Below are 20,707 nucleotides of genomic sequence, written 5' to 3'. Positions count from 1 at the left end.
CCTCTTTGGATACATGTCTCAGGAGATCTCAAAGAAGAATTCCACCTTCGGACTTAGACGATTTTTCAGGATGGAAATCTTCATCCGGGCCAAAGCTGAATCTTGATCCGATGTCCCTGGAGCACGCCTCGGCTATGTTCCATGGTAATTCCCGGTCAACTTTTTTTGATGTCGTTGGATTGCCTTTCCTGGAGCCCCTGGTGAAATCCTGAAAGTCTGGGGCTCCAGAGCTTTTCAGCGGAACAAACCTGCAAGTCAGGCTGGGTCCCAGTTGAAGTAAGACAGCTTGACTCACGACGGTGGGTCGATCCCTTTATGCAACTTTTTGTCAAAAGTTCTCCTATCTTCTCCAAACTTCTGGATTTTCTTCCAGAAGGTCTTTGAAGGTCCTTCAGGAGTCCACCACTAAACCCATGGTTCCAGAAACTCTGAGTTGTTCCTTGAGGGTTAGGACTCCAACTCCCAGAATACACCTGGGTCGAATCCAAAAATGAACACTAGCCCCTGGTCAGCTAGTCAGTTCCTTCAGGTTTTGATGCAAGGGACTCTGGTAAGCTTTCACCTGTAGCTAGCAGGGAGTTCCTTCTTGAACCAGTTGAAGCCAGGTAAAGTTATTTTTGTGGTGAAGCCCAAGTTTTCAGCTGGTACAGGTCTTCAGAGTGCAGAGTTCAGGTGCAGGTCAGGGGTCCAGTGAGGCAGTCTCTTCTGATGTTGTTCCTTGTAGGGATCAGAGGTGTGGGTGCAGCTCTGCCAAATTTTTCCTTGCTCCTGGGGTGGAAAGCAGGGGCAACTGTCCAATCACAGCCAGGCCACTACACTCCTGGATGTCAACTTCCTGGAAAGTGTGGCAAAAATCAATCCCAGGAAGCAACATTCCTTAAAAATCCAAAATGGCAAAAACAGAATTTTGGAGGTTAGGTCAGGCTGTGCCCACCCACTGGTGTGGCTACAAATCTTTAACACACCCCTCTTATGCCCTCTTCCAGTCTAATCAAGAGGGCACCTGATTATCTGGGTTTGCAGGACATGGGGGAGGCCCTGAGCTGCTCCAAATGTCCTTTCCTCCTTTGAAGACCAGTTTGACTGCCCTCACCCCATCCTGTTTCACTGTATGTTGAGGCAGATTTCCTCCCACAGGCACTTCCTTTGTGTTCAGCCCAGGCCACTTTACACCTCATCAAGGCAGCTTGGCCAGGGGCCAGAGGTTGGCCAATCAGAGAGGGGCACTACAGAGCTGAAACTGGTAACTTTTAGGAAGAGTTCTAAAACTCTTTCCCTGAACTAGTTCTATTAAATCCAACAATGGCAAGTTGTTGCATTTATTATAACAATCAGTTTGAGGCCAACCTTGCCATATCTAGCTCCTTTGGAGACCTTATTAATTAAAATAAAGTATCCTCATTTTAGCATATGGAGCCTATTCACTACAATGAGGATAAAACAAATGTGGCTATTTTTCCTCACCAGGGCTCATAAAACATATTTATAAGGTCCCTGCTTATAGTTACACTGCACCCATCCCTGGGGGCACATTGGGCACACCTTAGGGGTGACCTATATGTCAAAATAAGGTATTTTAAGACTTTGGAAGTACATTTAGTTCTGAAGTCAAATTTGAATATAACTTTAGTTGAAAAGCAGCCAGCAAGGCAGTCCTGCCTTTAAAATTACAGTGAGCACCTCAGCAGTGCACCTATGGGTGCACCACCTATGCTGAGGTTCCTAAACCTATTTGCCCTACCATGCACTAGGAACTTATAGGTAGGTTGACAATTATAATTAAGAAAATATAACAGGGCGTTGGACAGTGGAGAAAAAAGGGTTGCTCAGAGATCAAATCAGCAAACAGTAAATACCAAGCTTATTATTACAGCAGTGCTCTCATGAGGGGAACACCCAAAACCCCTCTTCTGAAGAAACCAAGTTATTCAGACAAATTTACATAGATAGAGGCACACACTAAAAAGGTCTTCAGTTAATAGGATGATAATTCGTGTCAATTTCGTTGATGAGTAACAATGAAATGTCCAAGTCCAAGGCACCAATTTATACAAAAAGTCTGTATCTTGTAGAAAGGTGAAATCATACGTCGCAGTTCTTCCATTTACTTCAACCAATTGGAAATATATTGGTTACAAATGGACTTGGACATTTCATCGTTACTCATCAAAGAAATCCACACAAATTATCATACTATTAACTGAAGACTTTTTTAGCGCGTGCCTCTATCTATACCAATTATAATTAGCCTAACTTGCATAATCATTTTAAACAGAGCACAGGCCCTAGGGCTGTTTAGCAGTACCCAGGGCACCATCAGAGTCAGGAAAACACCAGCAAAACATGAAAAATGGGGGCAAAAGGTTAGGGGGCTTCTGCAATCAACCCAGTTTTCTCACAATTGTATTATAATGCACTGCTCCGGAACCACTGGGGTGATGTCGTAGGAGCAGCAGGGGGTGGTGACGCCATCAGTCCCCTCTTGTCAGAGTGGTACTGTGCCTGGGAGAAACAAGACTTTTATAGGCTCAACTAACTTCAGCCGAGCCAAGCAACCCTGCATCTCAGTGCTATGGGCCCACTGTGGGTCACTACCCTTGTGGAGGAAACACAAATTGTGCACCGTGGTTCACATATTGTCACCACACAAAGAGGTGTCACCCAAACAAAATGTTCAACTTTATTGACCACCTTATGATGTCTGTCACCCCACTGATGTAAAAAATGAGGAGGTGTGACATGGATAGATTGATAGGAATAAGTAGAAGGTAACAGAGGAGGATGTGCAGGAAAGTGGGAAACATGTAGAGTTAAATGGGAGGGGGAAAATACACAGACAAGGAGAAAAACAGAAACGGTCCAAGAAAGAAATGCTAAGAGAGAAAAAAGAAACAGAACAATGTTTCAAGAGTAGATCAGCAAAGTACACATCTTCCAAAGTTTCCGGGGCCAAATAGACTGGCGTGAACACGACATCCCTTTCATCTCTGTGAATAGAGGCTGTTATCTGTAGAGGCATGTGATCCAAAGGCTGTGAGGAAGCTCAAACCTATGGTTTTACTACATGACCACACTGTTTTCCTGGGCAAATCATTGTAAATCCATGTGACTCAATTCTTTTTTAGAAATGCGGTTTATCACTTGAAAGCATTACATGTTGGCTTTACTAGTTCTGGGAAACATAAAAAGAGGATTGATTTATTCACACAACGCATAAAGATAATTGAATGGCAGCTGGGTGATCTGTGTACTTTGTAAAATGTAAAAGAGTTCATCATGCATTCCAAAGGAAGCTCTCCCCTAAAGTCCTAATGATAAATGAAGAGTCAGTGAGGCCTAGCTACGCAGCCACATTGGGAGAAGAACAGAGCAGCCTTGATCAAAAATACCTGAGGGGCTAGCAGAAATAACTCATTTACTGCCGAGAATATCCCACTGCATCTGCCTCAGGGGGTCATGTTTAGGTCAAAGGAAGCTGAACGTTAGCCAGACTGACTAGGGGTATAACAAAAAGTTAACTTTATGGTAGAGCAGATTATCAGTGTTGCAGGCCCTAGCTAAGCATGCAATCGTTTCTTAAAATTTCCAAACGTGCATACGCGTACATCAATTAATTGCCATATGAATATACGATACCAGAACATTTCAAACACAGCAAAAATGCAAGTAAAAGGGTTTGGTGAACGTGGTCAAGGGACTGCTAGTATTTTTGTCGTTGATGTTAATTTTTTTCAGATTGCCAATGTGATGTGCACAGTGTTCCAGTGAGGTAGAATGTAATTTATTCATTGGTATTATAAAGCGCTGCAAACCACTTTGCTGTAGAGTCTGAGCTCTTCAAAATTTACATAGGATACTATGAGCTAAATGGGTAAAACACATGGGCAGCATTTTACATTTAACGACCCCTTGAGGAAATAAAGATTCGGCTACAAACAATGACTAAAGTAATTTCTGAACATTGTGATATTGACATGTTTCCCCTTTTAACTCCCAAACGAAAATATGCTTTTTTTACCGACCCCACTTACTCCAACAAATTAGACAAACGACTGCATGCACTTTATGGTAAATGTATGTGCGAGCTGAACGGTAGCCATGTAACTGGGGTTTAACCTTTCTGGCACACCCGGTGCGAGGGACAGGGATCAGTAAGAAATATACCACTGCATCCAGCTGCTCACTGTGCTTGCCATTCTCTAAGCGCTGCATTCTCCGCCCCACTAACAAGACAAAAAATTGAGTGAAATAGTAGGAATGCTCACAATGTTCCCAGCTTCACAACATGCTGGCATGCGCATCCAGTCTCTCCTCCCACCCCTACTGTAGATATGCATTAGCTCTGGCCTATAACTCCAGCTGCACACCATAAGGACATGCCCACACCCCCTCCAACTGCACGCTGGCAGCGAGCTCGTTCCCAAGATCTATGTTCACCATATTGGACAGTAACACCCCTTCCCAGCGCCGTGCATTATGTGCACACATTATGTGCACATGGTATATCCCCTGCTGCGCCAACCCATCTCAATTCTAACCAAGAAGACTTCTTGTTTCTTGATCCTTCTAAGGATGCTTGCAGACCTCTCAGCATCTGCCTTTCTGCAGGCAGCTCACCACCCTTTTGATGCAGTGAGTCATTGGAGAGTGGAGTCTGCAGAACACAGAGGAACTTTCAATGACATCCTACCAAAGGCTGTAGAAAAGAGCTGCAGTCACTGCAGAGCCAAACAGGAGGTCAGCGCTCATGAAGGCCTGGATGAGCGCGAGGACAAATGACAATGATGCAGGTGCACCGACGGCTGTGCAGAAAGTAAAAAAGAAGCGCCTCAGAAGCCAGCGGCATGTGGAAGGACACCTGGGGCCAGCCACTGATCGTCAACTGAAAGGAGTACTTCATTGAAGCTCCAGAAAACAGCCAACGCCCGAAGGAGAAGACATGAAGTACAACCTGTGACATGAGGATTCCAATAACCAGTAAAAAGCAAGGACAGGAGAATGACCAGAGAAGCCAATCAATGGTATGTAATGGGAAGTCTGTGGTGGGAGTTGAATGTCCCTTTTCAGATTATTTTTCAAAGACAAAAGATTTTGTCACAGCGCAAGCACTGTGCAGATGAAAGCTAAAAAGGATTATCAGCAGAGCTGTAACAGCAAGGTACAACACTTTATTCACCCATTAATATGTACTCATAGGATCAGAGAACCAAAAGCTTTGTTTTGTTCCAAACAGTGTGACAGGTGGACATTTGAGGGGCCATTCTGACTATTGAGTCCTAGGACATTTGATATGCTCGACGGCCTTAACACATCCAGAGGAATCTTAGGGCCCTGTGAAAGTCTTCTCAACCAGGCAGTGCAATTTACCACATATAGGGCCTCATTATGACATTGGCGGCAAATGCCGCCTACCGCCATGGCGACAACCGCCAACATACTATCGCCGTGCCTACCGACCGTCCATGGAATTATGACCGTAGCCAGAATTCCGCCAGAAGACTGGTGGAATTCCAGCTACGGTCATGGCGGCGGACGGCGGTAAGGTGGCGCTGCTGCCGGCAGCAGCACCACACCAGCAAAACACCACCTACTGTATCATGTTCCATGATATGGCCTGGCAGTGTTTTGATGGCGGACGCTGCTGGCAGCAGCGCCGCATCCCGTTTCCTGCCGGAGGACCCCCGGCAAGCAGGTAAGTTGGGTTCTCCAACAGGAGAGGGGGATCTTGTGTGCGTGTGTGGGGGTGTGTGTGTGACTGTGTTTGAATGCGTGCATGCGTGTGTAATGCATGTGTGCATGAGTGGGTGTGTGTAGACGTGCATGTTGTGTTGTGTGATTGCGTGTGTGCCTGGATGTATGTTTGTGAGTGTTGCTGTGAGTATGTATGAATGTATGCATGCGTGGGTGAATGTGTGTGTGGGTGTATATGTATGTGTGTGCATGTGTGTATATGTGGGGGGTGGGAGGGGTGCGGGAGGGACAGAGAGGGTGGGGAAGAACTCTGGGGAGGAGAGTGGGGAGGCCCCGATCAGTACCAGGGAAAGAATTCTCTTGCATTGATAGTGCCTAAAGCCATGGTTTCCGTGGCGGTACAGAAACCACGGATACCATGGCGGTGGGCGGGGTCAAAATGCCATGGGAGGCCTAGTGACGGCAGCCATGCTGGAGACTGTAGTCTCCAGCCAGGCGGTCGTTACCCTCGTGACGGTCTGTGTGTTAACTCGGCGTTTTGGCTTTGGCCAAACCGCCAATGTCATAATTGTGGAGGTATGTACCACCAGCCTATTGCCGGTAATACCTCCACTATTACACCAACTGCAGGGGTCGTAATGACTCACATTATGCCCAATGTAATAGGTAAAGGGACATTACACATTCTACTCCAAGTATGGAATGACAATAATTCTTCACTCCACCATGACTCATAGCATTTCTTTCAAATGTTCTTATACTTTTTAGCTACAGATTTTTATGTGCATTTCTCTCAGATCGTTTTAATTCCATGGAACCTTTATGTAAGTGTAGGAGACAGCATGCAAACACAAGCATTACATATGTGTTAATGCTATCCCTGTCTGGCACTGAAATGCAGCTTTAACTTTAAATTCTTAGGAACATAGCTTAATACACAACCAATACTCGAAGGGTCAAATATTCATTTAAATATTTATTTTTTGCACAATACATCATTTTGTTCCAAACTTCTGACAACTACGTGGCCAAATTAAATTCGATGAGGGCAGAAATTCAGAGATGTTCTTTAATGCACCTTTTCATACATTAATATTCTTCATACATGGTTTTGTATTCCTCACACCAAGAATTGAAGGAAACGTATAATACAAAAATTGCAGTGTATTCATGCTAATGGTCTTTCTTCATGCTCACAGGGCTTCGTAACACCTAGGGATTTGCTCGCATACTTCTATTTTTATTTTGCCGTCCCTGAAGTTTTCATTTTAAATAATTTAAAAAAACAGACTGTTCATTAAACCGATAGCTGCAAATGTGATGTGCACAAGGGTAACGCTGTCTCAGGGCGAAAAAGTGTATTTGACATTTTATGAGCATGCAGGAAGATTACTGTTTAGGTTAATGCTACTTAAATTCGTATTCTGAGAATTAAATATTTAGCAGGTTTCTTGGGGTTATTAATGTCTCTTTTGCACATTTCAGCAAAGAAAGACTTTTGTCTGAACATATTAAAATCCCAAAACCGCACTTATGTCCCAGATGGAATTGTTTGTTTACTATTAAAACATTTAAATCTGATTTTATTTTCTAAAAAAGCATTATGCCTGAATTAAACGCATTGACCTATGGTCCATCATGTCAAGCAGGTTTCATGCTAAATTCAGTAGAGCCTTTCTGATGGATACTTTGGCCCATATTTATACTTTTTGACGCTAAACTGCGCTAACGCAGTTTAGCGTCAAAAAATTTAGCGCCGTCTAACGCCATTCTGAAGCGCCATGCGGGCGCCGTATTTATGGAATGGCGTTAGCCGGCGCAAGCAGACCAGCGCTGCCTGGTTTGCGTGGAAAAAAACCACGTACACCAGATAGCGCCGGCGTAGGGGGAAAATGGCGTATGGGCGTCTTAAAATGGGGCAAGTCAGGTTACCTCGAAAAAATCGTCGTAACCCGACTTGCGCCATTTTTTTTCGACGCCCATCCCCCATCAACATGACTCCTATCATTGTAAAGATAGGAGTCATGCCCCCTTGCCCAATGGCCATGCCCAGGGGACTTATGTCCCCTGGGCATGGTCATTGGGCATAGTGGCATGTAGGGGGGCACAAATCAGGCCCCCCTATGCCACAAAAAATAAAAAATAAAATACTTACCTGAACTTACCTTAATGTCCATGGGATGGGTCCCTCCGTCCTTGGGTGTCCTCCTGGGGTGGGCAAGGGTGGCAGGGGGGGTCCCTGGGGGCAGGGGAGGGCACTCTGGGCTCATTTTGAGCCCACTTGTCCCTTAACGCCATGCCTGACCCAGGCGTTAAAAAGCGGCGCAAATGCGCCGTTTTTGGCCACGCCCACTCCCGGGCGTCATTTTTGCCCGGGAGTATAAATACCACGTAAAGGCCTGGGAGTCATTTTTTAAGACGGGAACGCCTCCCTTGCATATCATTAACGCAAGGAAGGGGTTCACGCTAAAAAATGACGCACACTCCGGGCACTTTGGCGCCCGAAGCGTCTAACGCCATAGTATAAATATGGCGTTAGTTGGCGTTAGTTTAGCGTCGAATTTGCGTCGAAAAAAACGACGCAAATTCGGCGCAACCAGAGTATAAATACGGCCCTTTGAACCTCAGATTCTTGACCTGTTAAGTATTCCCCCAGCGCCAGAATGGATCCAGAAACTTTCCCAGCAGTTCTCTAACGTGCCTCTAGTTGGTGCCATGGTGCTCTCCAGTGGCCCTGTTCCACTGCAGAAGTGATGGTGCAAAGCTGCACGTAAGCCCTACCCCTGTTCGTCTATGTCAGTTCCTTTTTTCCCCTTCTTTAAACATGAATCTGGAGTGCCACTCCCTTTTCCGTTTGTTGAAAAATTCATCCACACACTTTCTCCAATGTAGAAGGGAATTATGTCCCCAACGAAGACTACAAGGTTCAAACCATGCCAAGAGTGTCAGAAACACATGTGGATGACGGACCCACACAATGTGTGGTTCTGGTGTTTGGGCTAGGGCACAACTCCAAACCATCCAAATAATGCTCCCTTGTGCACCTGAAGTCCACAAGGGACTATGATGTGAAGCTGTACATTGCCAAATACTAAAGGAAGTCAGGGAATTTGCATGAGTTCCATCCCTGCTCAAAGTCGAAGGCACCAACCCATTCTGGTTCTTGAGGCCGTCCTTGCTACAGGTCCTTCTTCACAGTCAAAGTTGTCCAGTAAGTGGAAGTCCAAATTGAAGAAGAGACATAGGAAATCAATGCAGCACTTTAACCCACCCTGCCACTCCAAAATGAAGTCAGAATGGCATTAGGATTCCAGTAGATCCTGATCCCCAATTGAAGAGTTGATTCGACAAGTAGTCAACCTTTCTTCGGAATTTCCTGAGGCATTATTTATGCCACATCAGCTTGAGGATCTTAAGAAGGCCATATTGCTCATTTCTGCACTCTTCAGGCTCCCATTAGGGAGTCTTTGAGCCACCAAGATTTGCATTGGCCTCCAGTCAGATTACCATTGGTGGGTCCACTATCTGCGCTATCTGACACCCTCACACACACTTTGGATTCCACACCATCTCCAGTGCCCACTTCTTCTTCAGCTCCAAGACCTGCACAGATCCCTTCTTTATTGGCACCAGTCCCAACATAACTGGTCTGGAGGTTGAGGCCCTGCTGACTCTGGTGTCCAACCCGAGCCAAATCCATCTCAACTCCGACAAAAGTCGTGCTTTGACTCTACTCCAACACAGCCAATTCACGTACAATATGATTTAGACACTCCCTCTGCCAGGAGCCATCCTCTGAGGCTCATCTTTTGGCTCGGATTCTGGCCCAGTTTGCCACCACCTGATAATGACAATTGTGATGATGCAGATGATTTGCTCCCATATTACAATGTATATATATGAACTTGCAGGAGGCCAGTAGGCTTTACATAAGATTGGTTTCCCCTTTTGGACTTCTTGTAGTAAGAGTACTTCATGTACAGTAGTGATGAAACATGCAGCTGATGTCCTAGAACCTCGGACTACTTCTCTTGAAGTAATGACAAATGTCCTTACTGAGGTTTTGCACCATGGGTCAACCTCCTCTGAGCTCTTACTCCCATTTAATGAATCCCTAACTGACACGTTTATGGGCACTTGGGCAAAGCTCTCCGCTCGCTCTCCGCTGAACAGGCAGGTGGCCAGACACCATAGACCAGCACATAGTGACCCGGATTTTCTTACACATCATCCTACACCTGAGAGTTTGGTGGTCCAGACTTCCTAGAGCAAATTGAATTGAAATGCATTTCTTAAGACTCCTTCAGACAGGAAGTCAAAAAGGATTGAGCCATTAAAGAAGCAAATTTTCACTCCAGGCAGCTTGGCATTGAGGTCGTTGTAGTAGGCTGTTATATGCAGATCCTCTGAAACAAGGCCAGTGAGATTTAGCCAGCAGTCCCAGAGGAGTTTCGGGCCTCTTTGGCTCAAATCGATTAGGATGGTCAGTGTGTAGCCAAATATGTAATTAAGGCTCGCTTAGATACTGCAGATTGCTTTGGGCGAGTTGTGAGCACATGTGTGGTTCTTCATCACCATGTATGGATGAGATCTCCTGGCTTTTATGGAAGCCTTCAGACATCCCCTATCGGTATGCCTTTTGATAGGTCTTGCCTCTTTGGCAAAAAAGCTGATTCTGCCCTTGAACGATTTAAGGAAAACAGAGCCACTGCACATTCCTTGGCTTGGCTCTTCTATCTTTGCTCAACAGTTTCCTCACAGGTTTCACCTCTTAGAAGCAACTCCAGAGGGGTAGCATATAGTCAACTCCGACCCTCTTCAATGTCTACATGGCACCGCTCGACAATATCATCTGATGTCACAACCTCAACATCGTCTCTTACACTTACGACACCCAGCTGATCCTCTCCCTCACCAAAGACCCTGCCACCGCCAAAACCAAACTCCATGAAGGAATGAAGGCCGTCGCCAACTGGATGGAGAACAGTCGCCTAAAACTGAACTGGGACAAGACAGAGGTCCTCATCCTTGGTCCCACCCCCCGTCTGGGACGACTCCAGGTGGCCGACCACATTGGGAGCCGGACCAACGCCCACAAACCATGCACACAACCTGGGTTTTATCCTAGTCTCATCGCTCTCCATAACCCAACAAGTCAACGATGTCTCATCCTCCTGCTTCAACATCCTCTGCATGCGCCACAAGATCTACAGGTAGATCCCCACCGAAACCAGAAGGATGGTCACCCAGGCCCTCGTCAGCAGCAGACTGGACTACGGCAACGCTCTCTACACGGGAACCACGGCCAATCTCCAGAAAAGACAGCAACACATACAGAATGCCTCCGCATGCCTCATCCTCGACATCCCTTGCCACAGCCACATCACAGCCCACCTGAGAGACCTACACTGGCTCCCCATCAACAAGAGGATCACCTTCAAGCTCCTCACCCACATCCACAAAGCACTCCACAACACCGTACCAGCATACCTCAATGAACGACTTACCTTCCACACCCGAACCGACAGCTTTGCTCCGCCGACCTCGCCCACGCCACCGTTCCACGCATCCACAGGACAACAACCGGCGGCAGATCATTCTCCTACCTCGCTGCCAAGACCTGGAACACCCTCCCCATCCACTTACGGCAGACCAAGGACCTGCTGACCTTCAGGAGACACCTCAAGACCTGGCTGTTCGAGCAGTAGCAGCTCCCCCCCCCCCAAGCGCCTTGAGACCCTCACGGGTGAGTTGTTCGCTCTACAAATGTACTGATTGATTGATTGATTGATTGTAGGACTTTTTCGTCTAAGCCCATTCCACAGACTTTTTACTTTATGGAGATACTGCTTTGGCATCTTTTTGAAAAGAGAGGAATCTGTGGTTAGAAGTGTCCATCAGAAGAACAAGTAACATACCTTCTGTAATGCTCTTTCTGGTGGATACTCAGTGTAATCACAGATTCCTCACTGCCCACTCACCTGATTATTCTGAGGACCGGTCTCTTTTTACCATCTAAGAGCATCCTAAATTAGAGATCTTCACCCTTACTCTGTCATTTTTCTGGCAGAACAAGTCCAATGCCTGCTGAACAATCCTACCTAGTGCCACACAGAGGCACTTTTGTGAAAGTTTGCAGATCCAGTCTGGCACCCGGGGAATTTTATAAAGGTAAGGACTCTGCGGTTTAAATAGAATAACCACCAGGATAAACATTACCAAAGGTAAGTGACTTTTCTTTAGAATGATTTTGTTATTCTAAGAAGTTTTTTCAAATTAAGCCCATGTACTTTAAAGTGATAAGTGAACTGCCAAACTCATGTTTTCCTTCTACTTTGCTCGCATTCTACCTTATGCTCTCATGAACTGACCATGTTCTCTTTTGCATCACTGCCTAATTATTATTAAACAAATAAAATTAAACACAAAGGCCAACCTTTTTTCTTGGGAACCATACTACTGCTGAATGCTAGAGTTTTTGAATACCAAGATTGCCTACTTTTTATTCAATTTCATGCCTCTCTCCGCCACCACCCTACACTTGCTATCTTGTTCTCACTCTTTCACTCTTGTAGGTGTTGTCTACTTTAGACTCCATGATCCACACAAAATGTGATGAGAGGAAGGTTTGGGATTTGTGGGGTATCATCCCAACCCATTATTCCTTTGCTCACCATGCCACCTCAGTACGGACGCAGCAATATGCAAATCAATCCCGACCGAACAGCCAAGTCATACTTGCTGAACCGGAACCCCAGCAATCCAGGATAAGTTTGGCTTATTTTATGCCTCTTTCCTGCATCATTGTATACTTCCAGTCTCATTCTCACTCTTGCACATTATTTTCCACCCTGCCTTTCTCCTTTTAGCACATTTTCCTCTTTCTTCTTCTTTCTTCCTTTTCTGCCTTCTTTCTGATGAGAAAAATATGCCTGGCCCAAAAAATGAGAGCCGGGGTCATAAAATATTTTTTACTTCCACTTTTTCATGTAAACAATGGCAAATAAAGGCAGTGCTTTGTGCAAACGCCTTTTACCCTCTTATTGTGGAAGCAGGTTTCTGGAGGTGGCAATGTGTGACAAGAATATATATATATATATATATATATATATATATATCAGGTGTGGCATTTTGTATTGTTGGTGAAATATTTGTGTTGGTGACATTTTTGTGCTGTGCTTTTTTATTTTAAATTTGTGTTTTGAATGTGGTGCTTTGTGTTTTGACTACTCTGCTGTGTTGTGCCCCTTTATCCCTTTATGTTTTATTGTGTTATTATGTTGCTTTATCTACCTTATTGTGTTATGTTAGGTTGTTTTCCTAATGTCAAAAAATGCTGCTTCTTAATCAGCCAAAAGCAACACAGCTTCAAAATTATTGTGACAAACATTCATTTCTCTACTGCCAAATGAGGATTTCGATACATTTTAGAATTACGTTATTTCATGTTTTTGGTGATAAGTTAAGGTAGAGCTTGCTCCAAATATCCTTCACCACTGTATTATGGAAGCAAGAGTCGGGAGGCGAACTTTGTGACAAGAAGGTTTGCACACATTTGCTGTGTGGAAGTTCGTTACAGAGGTGATGTGTTCTGTTGCTTTTTGTGTTGTGATGTCTTTTGAATAATTTGTTCCAATATGCTGCTGTATTACCAGACAAAAGCAGAAAAGCTCCTATTACAAGCAACCATTTTACATTTCCCAAGGTGGTAAAATAGAGCTGCTCCAGCTCCCCCACCACGTAAGACAGCAGTCAGCTCAAAACCGAGGCTAACTATTTTCTTTATGTGATTAGGCCCCGAGTCTTAAATTAACACATGCAGGGCCATATTTATACTCCGTTTGCGCCGAAATTGCGTCGTTTTTTTTGACGCAATTTCGACGCAAAACTAACGCCAACTAACGCCATATTTATACTATGGCGTTAGAGGCGAATAGCGCCAAAGTTCCCGGAATGTGCGTCATTTTTTAGCGTGAACCCCTTCCTTGCGTTAATGATATGCAAGGGAGGCGTTCCCGTCTAAAAAATGACTCCCAGGCCTTTACGTGGTATTTATACTCCCGGGCAAAAGAGACGCCCGGGAGTTGGCGTGGCTAAAAACGGCGCATTTGCGCCACTTTTTAACGCCTGCTCAGGGCAGGCGTTAAGGGGCCTGTGGGCTCAAAATGAGCCCACAGGTGCCCTCCCATGCCCCCAGGGACCCCCCCTGCCACCCTTGCCCACCCCAGGAGGACCCCCAAGGATGGAGGGACCCACCCCAGGGACATTCAGGTAAGTTCAGGTAAGTATAATTTTTTATTTTTTATATTTTTTTTTGGTGGCATAGGGGGGCCTTATTTGTGCCCCCCTACATGCCACTATGCCCAATGACCATGCCCAGGGGACAGAAGTCCCCTGGGCATGGCCATTGGGCAAGGGGGCATGACTCCTATCTTTACAATGATAGGAGTCATGTTGATGGGGGATGGGCGTCGTTAAAAAATGGCGCAATTCGGGTTAAGACGATTTTTTCGACGTAACCTGACTTGCCCCATTTTAAGACGCCCATGCGCCATTTTCCCCCTACGCCGGCGCTGTCTGGTCTACGTGGTTTCTTCCCACGCAAACCAGGCAGCGCCGGTCTGATTGCGCCGTCTAACGCCATTCCATAAATACGGCGCCCGCATGGCGCTTCAGAATGGCGTTAGACGGCGCAAAACTTTTTGACGCTAAACTGCGTTAGCGCAGTTTAGCGTCAAAAAGTATAAATATGGGCCGCAATGCTCACCTTGTGTGATCATACCCCCACTGCCCACCACGTACAACTTGTAACTGCCTAATGATAAATGTGTAAATAACTTGCTTGATAATTGATGTCCCCACCCGTTCACTAATTTGAGTTGCTCTATTTGGGAAGCCTCCATATTTGAATGAGGCGCTATTTACTTAATGTGTGTTGCAATGTTTCATAGCTCTGCCCTATCAAGAACCCACCAGCACTGAACGGGGCAATGAAAAATTAGGTAAGAAATCAACATGCACAGGTTCCTCACAGCTTGGATGCTGCGATTTTCCAGACAGTATGATGCAACTCACAGTCATCAGGTGCTGTAGACAAAGCAATATGTTAAAAATACAGGCGCATAGCTCCTTCTTGCGTGTGTGCATTATGCACAGAAAGGAAATACGACACAACAGCACATGGGTTACTGGAAAGGAAAATGGTATGTCATTTTCTTTTTGTCTGTGTGTGAGACAGGCAAAAATACGAAACTTCCTTTCAGGAGTCGTCTGAGAAGACAATTTTACTCAGATTTCCACTTTCCAGCCACAATTAATTATATGTCATAGATTCAGATAGTACATTGTTGAAAGGAATTTTTTTCTGTGAAGAGTGTTTTTTATCCTACAGAAAACTATGTTAGAAAATAAATCCAATCTCTAGTTTAGCCCTGCCATTATTATATAAAAAATGACACATACACTGATTACAAAGAAAAAAACACAAAGTTGAATTTGGCAACATAGAAATAGTAATATAAATCGCACTTGTGAAAAAGTTAAAATACAAAAAACAGAGAAAAAACCGAAAGATCAAAAAGAATAAAAACAAGTTTAACAAATGACAAAAGAAAATTTTAAAAACTACAGGGCATATTTCTGAGAAGTTTGCTCTACCTGAGTGTTACTTTTTTTTAATGTCCTGGCGGCGCAAGCCTCTCAACCATATCTATGACGCCAAGCAAAGCTTTGCATGGCCTTGAATGGCCTTATAGATATCGATTAAGATTCTGCGCCAGGGAGGAGATCAATGAGCGTTGTGGTTGGTTTTCCCACTTAACACCCATGGATTTTGACGCTGCTCCAGATTTACTTAATCCCATAAACCTGGGCAGTGCTAACATTTTACGCCTCTCCAGAGCAGGGATAACAAGGAGAATTATATAATGTCTCCTCATTTTTTCCTCTTTCCATGTGCACTGCATTCTGCAGCACACATGGAAATAGGAAAATACCTCTCTGGATTGTTTTTGTGCAGAATGTGTCCCTTCTCGCACAAAAAACAATCCTGCATCCAAGCAGACACCCTATTGAATAAATACAGTGCATTCCTACCCTTTCACATAGGCGTAGGGCATTGCAGCAAGAACACTTGCAGCGCTGCCCTAAGTCAATTCCCTATAAATAATCCCCAAAATGTCACTGGTGGGCTACAGGTGCTCGTCTTTAACTTGGATTGTATGGCTTACAAGTTACATGATTTGTTGATGACAATTGGTGTGGCTTTTATTTCATAATATCACTGTTGTTGTTTTACCTGACAAGTTTAATCCATAGCACAAAACAAATATATATGGGTACATTTTACTGCTGTCTGAAATATATATGTTTTTGTGACATATCACAGGATGAACCAAGCTCTGGAATGGACCCCTGCTCCAAGAGATACCTATGGAAAACAATCCTAAAGGAAGTACAGGATGGGTGTGCAGCTGTATTAACATCTCACAGGTATCCTGAAATTTACTTTTTGTGTTAATAATACTTTGATAACAGTCTCTTTTTGTAAGATCAATGTATGTGTTTAATCTTAATTTATTACATCTATAGTTGGGTCTCCACCTACATTCTATGTGTAGAAACGTAGTTACGATGGATAATTCTACCTGCCAATTCCTCAGTTTGTAAATATCCCCAGGTGCCAAACGGGGTCTGGAATGTTTGCTCTAGTTCTCCTGCACAATTAGGTGGCATTCAGCTCTGTCTCAGCATTGGGAACAAATTCTGACATGATGTTATCTGAACAATACTGTACCACCCTGGGGTCCTAATCTCAGTTTCCTTTTCCCCCCACTTTTCAACGGGGATCTGGAGCTGCTTACCATGTTATATTTTCATGAAAAAACATATTTTGTTGTGTTAGGCAAGATGTCACCACCAAAACATTGTGCTTAGGCCTTTTAAGTCTTGCAATGGACCGATGTCCAATTTGGACACTCGCAAGGTCTGCATGTGTTGCTTGTGGCCTAAGCATGACTTCCTTGTTGTGTGATAAATCCATCTTTATGCACACAAAAGCCATAGAGTAGGTGGATGCAGTTACTCATAGTGTGTATGAGTGATGAGTTCTGGTCTCTCCAACAGTTGTGCTCCAGGTCAAACCAAAACTAAGGTCATCATCCTCTTCCAAATTGCCAAAGCAAAAAAAAGAGGTGCAGGTAAGACACACCACGATACTGATGTGGCACCAAACCTTCTACTAGCTTCTTCAAAGTTCCTGCCGATTATGATGATATCATGATCAAGCTTTCAATTTGAGCCCTTCCACCAACGCAGCTGATTACATGGCACCTCAGAATGCCAGTAGCCTTGATACCTCTCCGGAAGAAGAGATGGAATGTCCCTCTGTACTGCCTTCAATGAAGGTGGTTTCTTTTACAGCAGTATTTAGAAAGGATATGAAGGTGATGGAATTGCCCTCTGATGGAGGAAAACAAATTAAATCTCCAGACAGATAGCCTCCAAACAGTCACTGCATCCTCAGAGTCTATGCTTCCATCTAACAAGGTGCAAATTGAAACCCTCAAGACAGCCTTCAACAAGCCTACTTCAGCACCATCTGTAAGTAGGTAGATTGCTGTCTGCTATTTCCTGCACCAGGGCTCCAGATTTCTCATCTGCTAATCGTTTTCTAGAAAGACTTCATTATGTGTGAATCACAACCCAGGCTCTTTCCCTAGTGCGCCCCCCCTAATTGCAGAATCCAGATGGTGATGCTGAGCTTTCCAGAAAAGTTAAAGAACATATGGTCAGGGATGGACAGGATGCTCTGAAGCAGATTGTCAGAGCAGGCCTGGACCATATAGATTCAGGGGTCATGGCTATGGGGCTTCTGCAGTGCTTATGAGACACCCTTGGCTTTGCTCAGTGGGTTTCTTGATGCATGTACAGGCAAGTTTGATCGATATGCCTTTTGATGGGTGTCATCTCTTTGGCAACAAGACTATCTCAATACTTTAGACTACAGCTTGCTCCTTGGGTTTCACTTTCCCTGTTTGTAATTTCAGCAGGGAGTACCACAAAATTCAAGATTACTGAAAAGGTTAGCCATTTTGCCCCCACAACCTTTGTCCAACAGCTACTTCCTATGACAGCAGAGATGTAGCAGATCTATAAACAGGCTGGGTGAGCAGCCCTTTTCCTCCTCTTCCTCCACTGCACGATCTGTAAAAAGGTTTTATTTTCCATCACGATGGCCAAACGGATCCAACACACTGTGAAACAGAGCTATACCCTTTTTTCCACCAAAATGCTTTTGCCATTCCCTCAGTTCCTGTCTCCGAGTCAAGTGAAAACACTCAAATTCTCCAGCAGTCCATCCAGTGCTTTTGCAGAAGGGGCAGTGGAGTTGGTTCCTGAGCAGAAGAATGGGCAGGGATTTTAATCTATGATATGTCATGTTATGTCATCTTGTGTTATGTTATGGTGCTTTATGTTATGTTAGCTGTATTTTTAGAGCCTGTTCAACACCAACAAGGGTATCGGGGCAATGTAGCAGCGGTGTGAGTCTAGCCCTGATGGACGTCCTTGAATAGCAAAGTCTTCAGCTTCTTGCAGACTTCAAGAAGAAAAGAAGAGGCTCTCTTGTGTAGTGAGAGGTTGTTTCAGGCTTTAGGAGCCATGTAAGAGACTGCGCATCATCCTAATCTGAATTTGTATATGGAAGGGGTGTGTGCTAGTGAGAGTCTGGCAGAGCAGGGGTATCTTGGAGGTTGTTGGAATTGGATGCAGCTGTTCAGGTAGGCAGGGTGTATGCTTTGGAGTGCTTTGTAGGTATGGATAAAGAGCCTGGAGGTGGGGAGTGATGTGGTTTCGGCATAGAAGATTGAGGCCTAGTCTGGCAGCTGTGTGCTGGGCAGTCTAATGTCTTCTTGTGAGCTGGTTAGTTATTCTCGAGTTCAGAGAATTTCCATAGTTCAGTCTGCTGAAGATGAAGACTTGGATGACCATTTTCCTAATAGCCACTTGGAAAGTTTTCTTTAGCATCCTCAGGGTGCTGAAACAGGATGCTACAACTGTGTTGATTTGGGGAGACATGTCCAGTTTGATGTTTATATTGATTCTGAGGTGTCTTGCTTGTTGGCTGGGCGCAAGATGGGTCCAAGGTCTGTAGCCCACCAGGTGGAGTTGTTTCCGAAGATCACCACCTCTGTCTTGTCCATGTTCAGCTCGAGGCAGTTGGACTTCTTCCAGGTTTCCAATTCAGTCATGCATGCTTTGAAACTGCAGGACAGATTTAGTTGTGTGTCATCTGCCTAGGCTAGGATGCTGATGTTATGCATCTGCCATCGGGGTCATGTAAATATTGAAACGTATCGGGCAAAGCAAGGAGTCCTGTTTGACTCCAATGATGAGTTCCCTTGCTCCTGATGAGCAAGGTGGCATGTTAATGGTATGGGTTCGTCCAGTGAGGAAGGTGCAGATCTATTGAGGGGGATTCCCTTCAATGCCCAGATCCTGGAGTCACCTGATCATGAGGGGTGCGAGGCGGTGTCAAAGGATGCAAGTAGGTCTAGAAAGATGAGGACTGCAGTTCTGCCCTTGCCCCAGTCAAGGACCATCAAGCTGTCATCTGTTGCTGCAAAGAGGGCTGTTTTGGTGCTGTGAGTCAGTTTAAAATCTGGTTGTGTGGAGCTGAGAAGCTGATGAGTGTTAAGGTCCTCCGAGATGTGTCCATTTGACCTTGGCTGGATATGGAGGGAGAGAGATCAGTCGGTAGTTGTGGTGTTTGCTCGGGTCAGCGGAGAACATTGATGGCTGTATTATTGGAGATGTTAAGAATAGGTGTGAGGACCTAACTGATAGCATGGTGGGGGCAAGGGTCCATTGGGACCCCACAGCATATGGTTTTCATGATTGTTGTGGTTTCCTCCTTTCTGATGCTGTCCCATGTGGTTATTGTGTTGTCTTCTTATTAACCGGAAGACTTCTGGCAAGATACAGAATGTCCGGTTGTGGAGCGAAATTACTAGATATGGTTGTGATCTTGCTGCAGAAGGAACTCGAGAGGTTGCCACACAGTTCTTGAGTCTGATGTTGCTGGTCACTGCTGTGGCCATGGTGAATTCCTATACAAATATGAAGATTTCTTTCCTGCTGTTGGAGCTTGTGTTGTTTCATATGACCAAAGCCTCCCTCTTATTTTCCAAAATAAGCTGGTGGTATCTCCTCAGGGTGGCTTCGAACTAGGCCTGGGCGGAGTTAACAGAGTCCAACTCTGTGGAATTCCGCAGAGGCGGAGTTCTGTGAACTGCGGAGTCCTGAATGCACCAGATCTTGGAAGCGCTAAGCAGGGTTGGGCCTGAAACAGCAGCTTTCTTTCACTGCCTACGGCCTTGGCCTAAATTCAGGCCAAGGCTGTAGGCGGTGAAAGCTGCCAGGCCTGTTGTGCACTGGCCTGCCCCATGTGCACTGCCCACGGGACAGGGCAGTGCACATAAGGCCTCAAACAGCAGCTAGCACTGCCTACGGGCCTGGCCTGAATTCAGGCCAGGGCCATAGGCAGTGAAAGCTGCTCTTTTAGTCCTTGTCAGTGCACCAGCATGAACAAACAACGACCAAGAGGAGAAGAGTAGAGGACTTACCTGGGTCTTCCCGGGGGGTCCTCCTCTTCAGCGGCTGCCTCCCTCCTCTGCTCCAGTGCACGCTGCAGCCCAGTTATGGGCTGCAGAGTGCAAGCGCAGACTGTCTGTGCTTGCGCTATGCAGAACAACTGAGCTGCAGCACTCACTGAGTGAGCTCTGCTGGTGGTGCTAACGAAGTTGTTTGGACACCTCCGTGCTCCAAGTTTCAAAAACTCCATTAGTTCCACTAGCGGAGTGGAGCAATCCGCACACCCCTACTTAGAGTGCATCTTTTCTACTTCCCTCTGGCTGTTTTTTCATTTCCACTCTAATTGGTTGCAGTGTTGTGTGGACATGCTAACCTTTTCTATGTTCCAGCTGCCATGTGTCCTTGTTCTTGCTGTGCAGCTTTA

The 20,707-nt window shown here is 45.2% G+C and overlaps 1 protein-coding gene across 1 annotated transcript in view; it reads left to right on the top strand.

The window, feature by feature from the left end:
* The window catches only part of ABCA13 (ATP binding cassette subfamily A member 13), a 2,435,905-nt gene that overhangs the window by 2,220,051 nt on the left and 195,147 nt on the right, over positions 1–20,707 (top strand). The window contains exon 49 of the mRNA XM_069216941.1: positions 16,079–16,182. Coding sequence (XP_069073042.1) covers positions 16,079–16,182 — 104 coding nt within the window. The remainder of the gene's footprint in view (positions 1–16,078; positions 16,183–20,707) is intronic.

This window comes from Pleurodeles waltl, chromosome 2_1 (genome assembly GCF_031143425.1).
Source record: "Pleurodeles waltl isolate 20211129_DDA chromosome 2_1, aPleWal1.hap1.20221129, whole genome shotgun sequence".
NCBI classification, from domain to species: Eukaryota; Metazoa; Chordata; class Amphibia; order Caudata; family Salamandridae; genus Pleurodeles; species Pleurodeles waltl.
The sequence above is the reverse complement of the archived record's forward strand: the minus strand, read 5'-3'. Positions and strand labels throughout refer to the sequence as shown.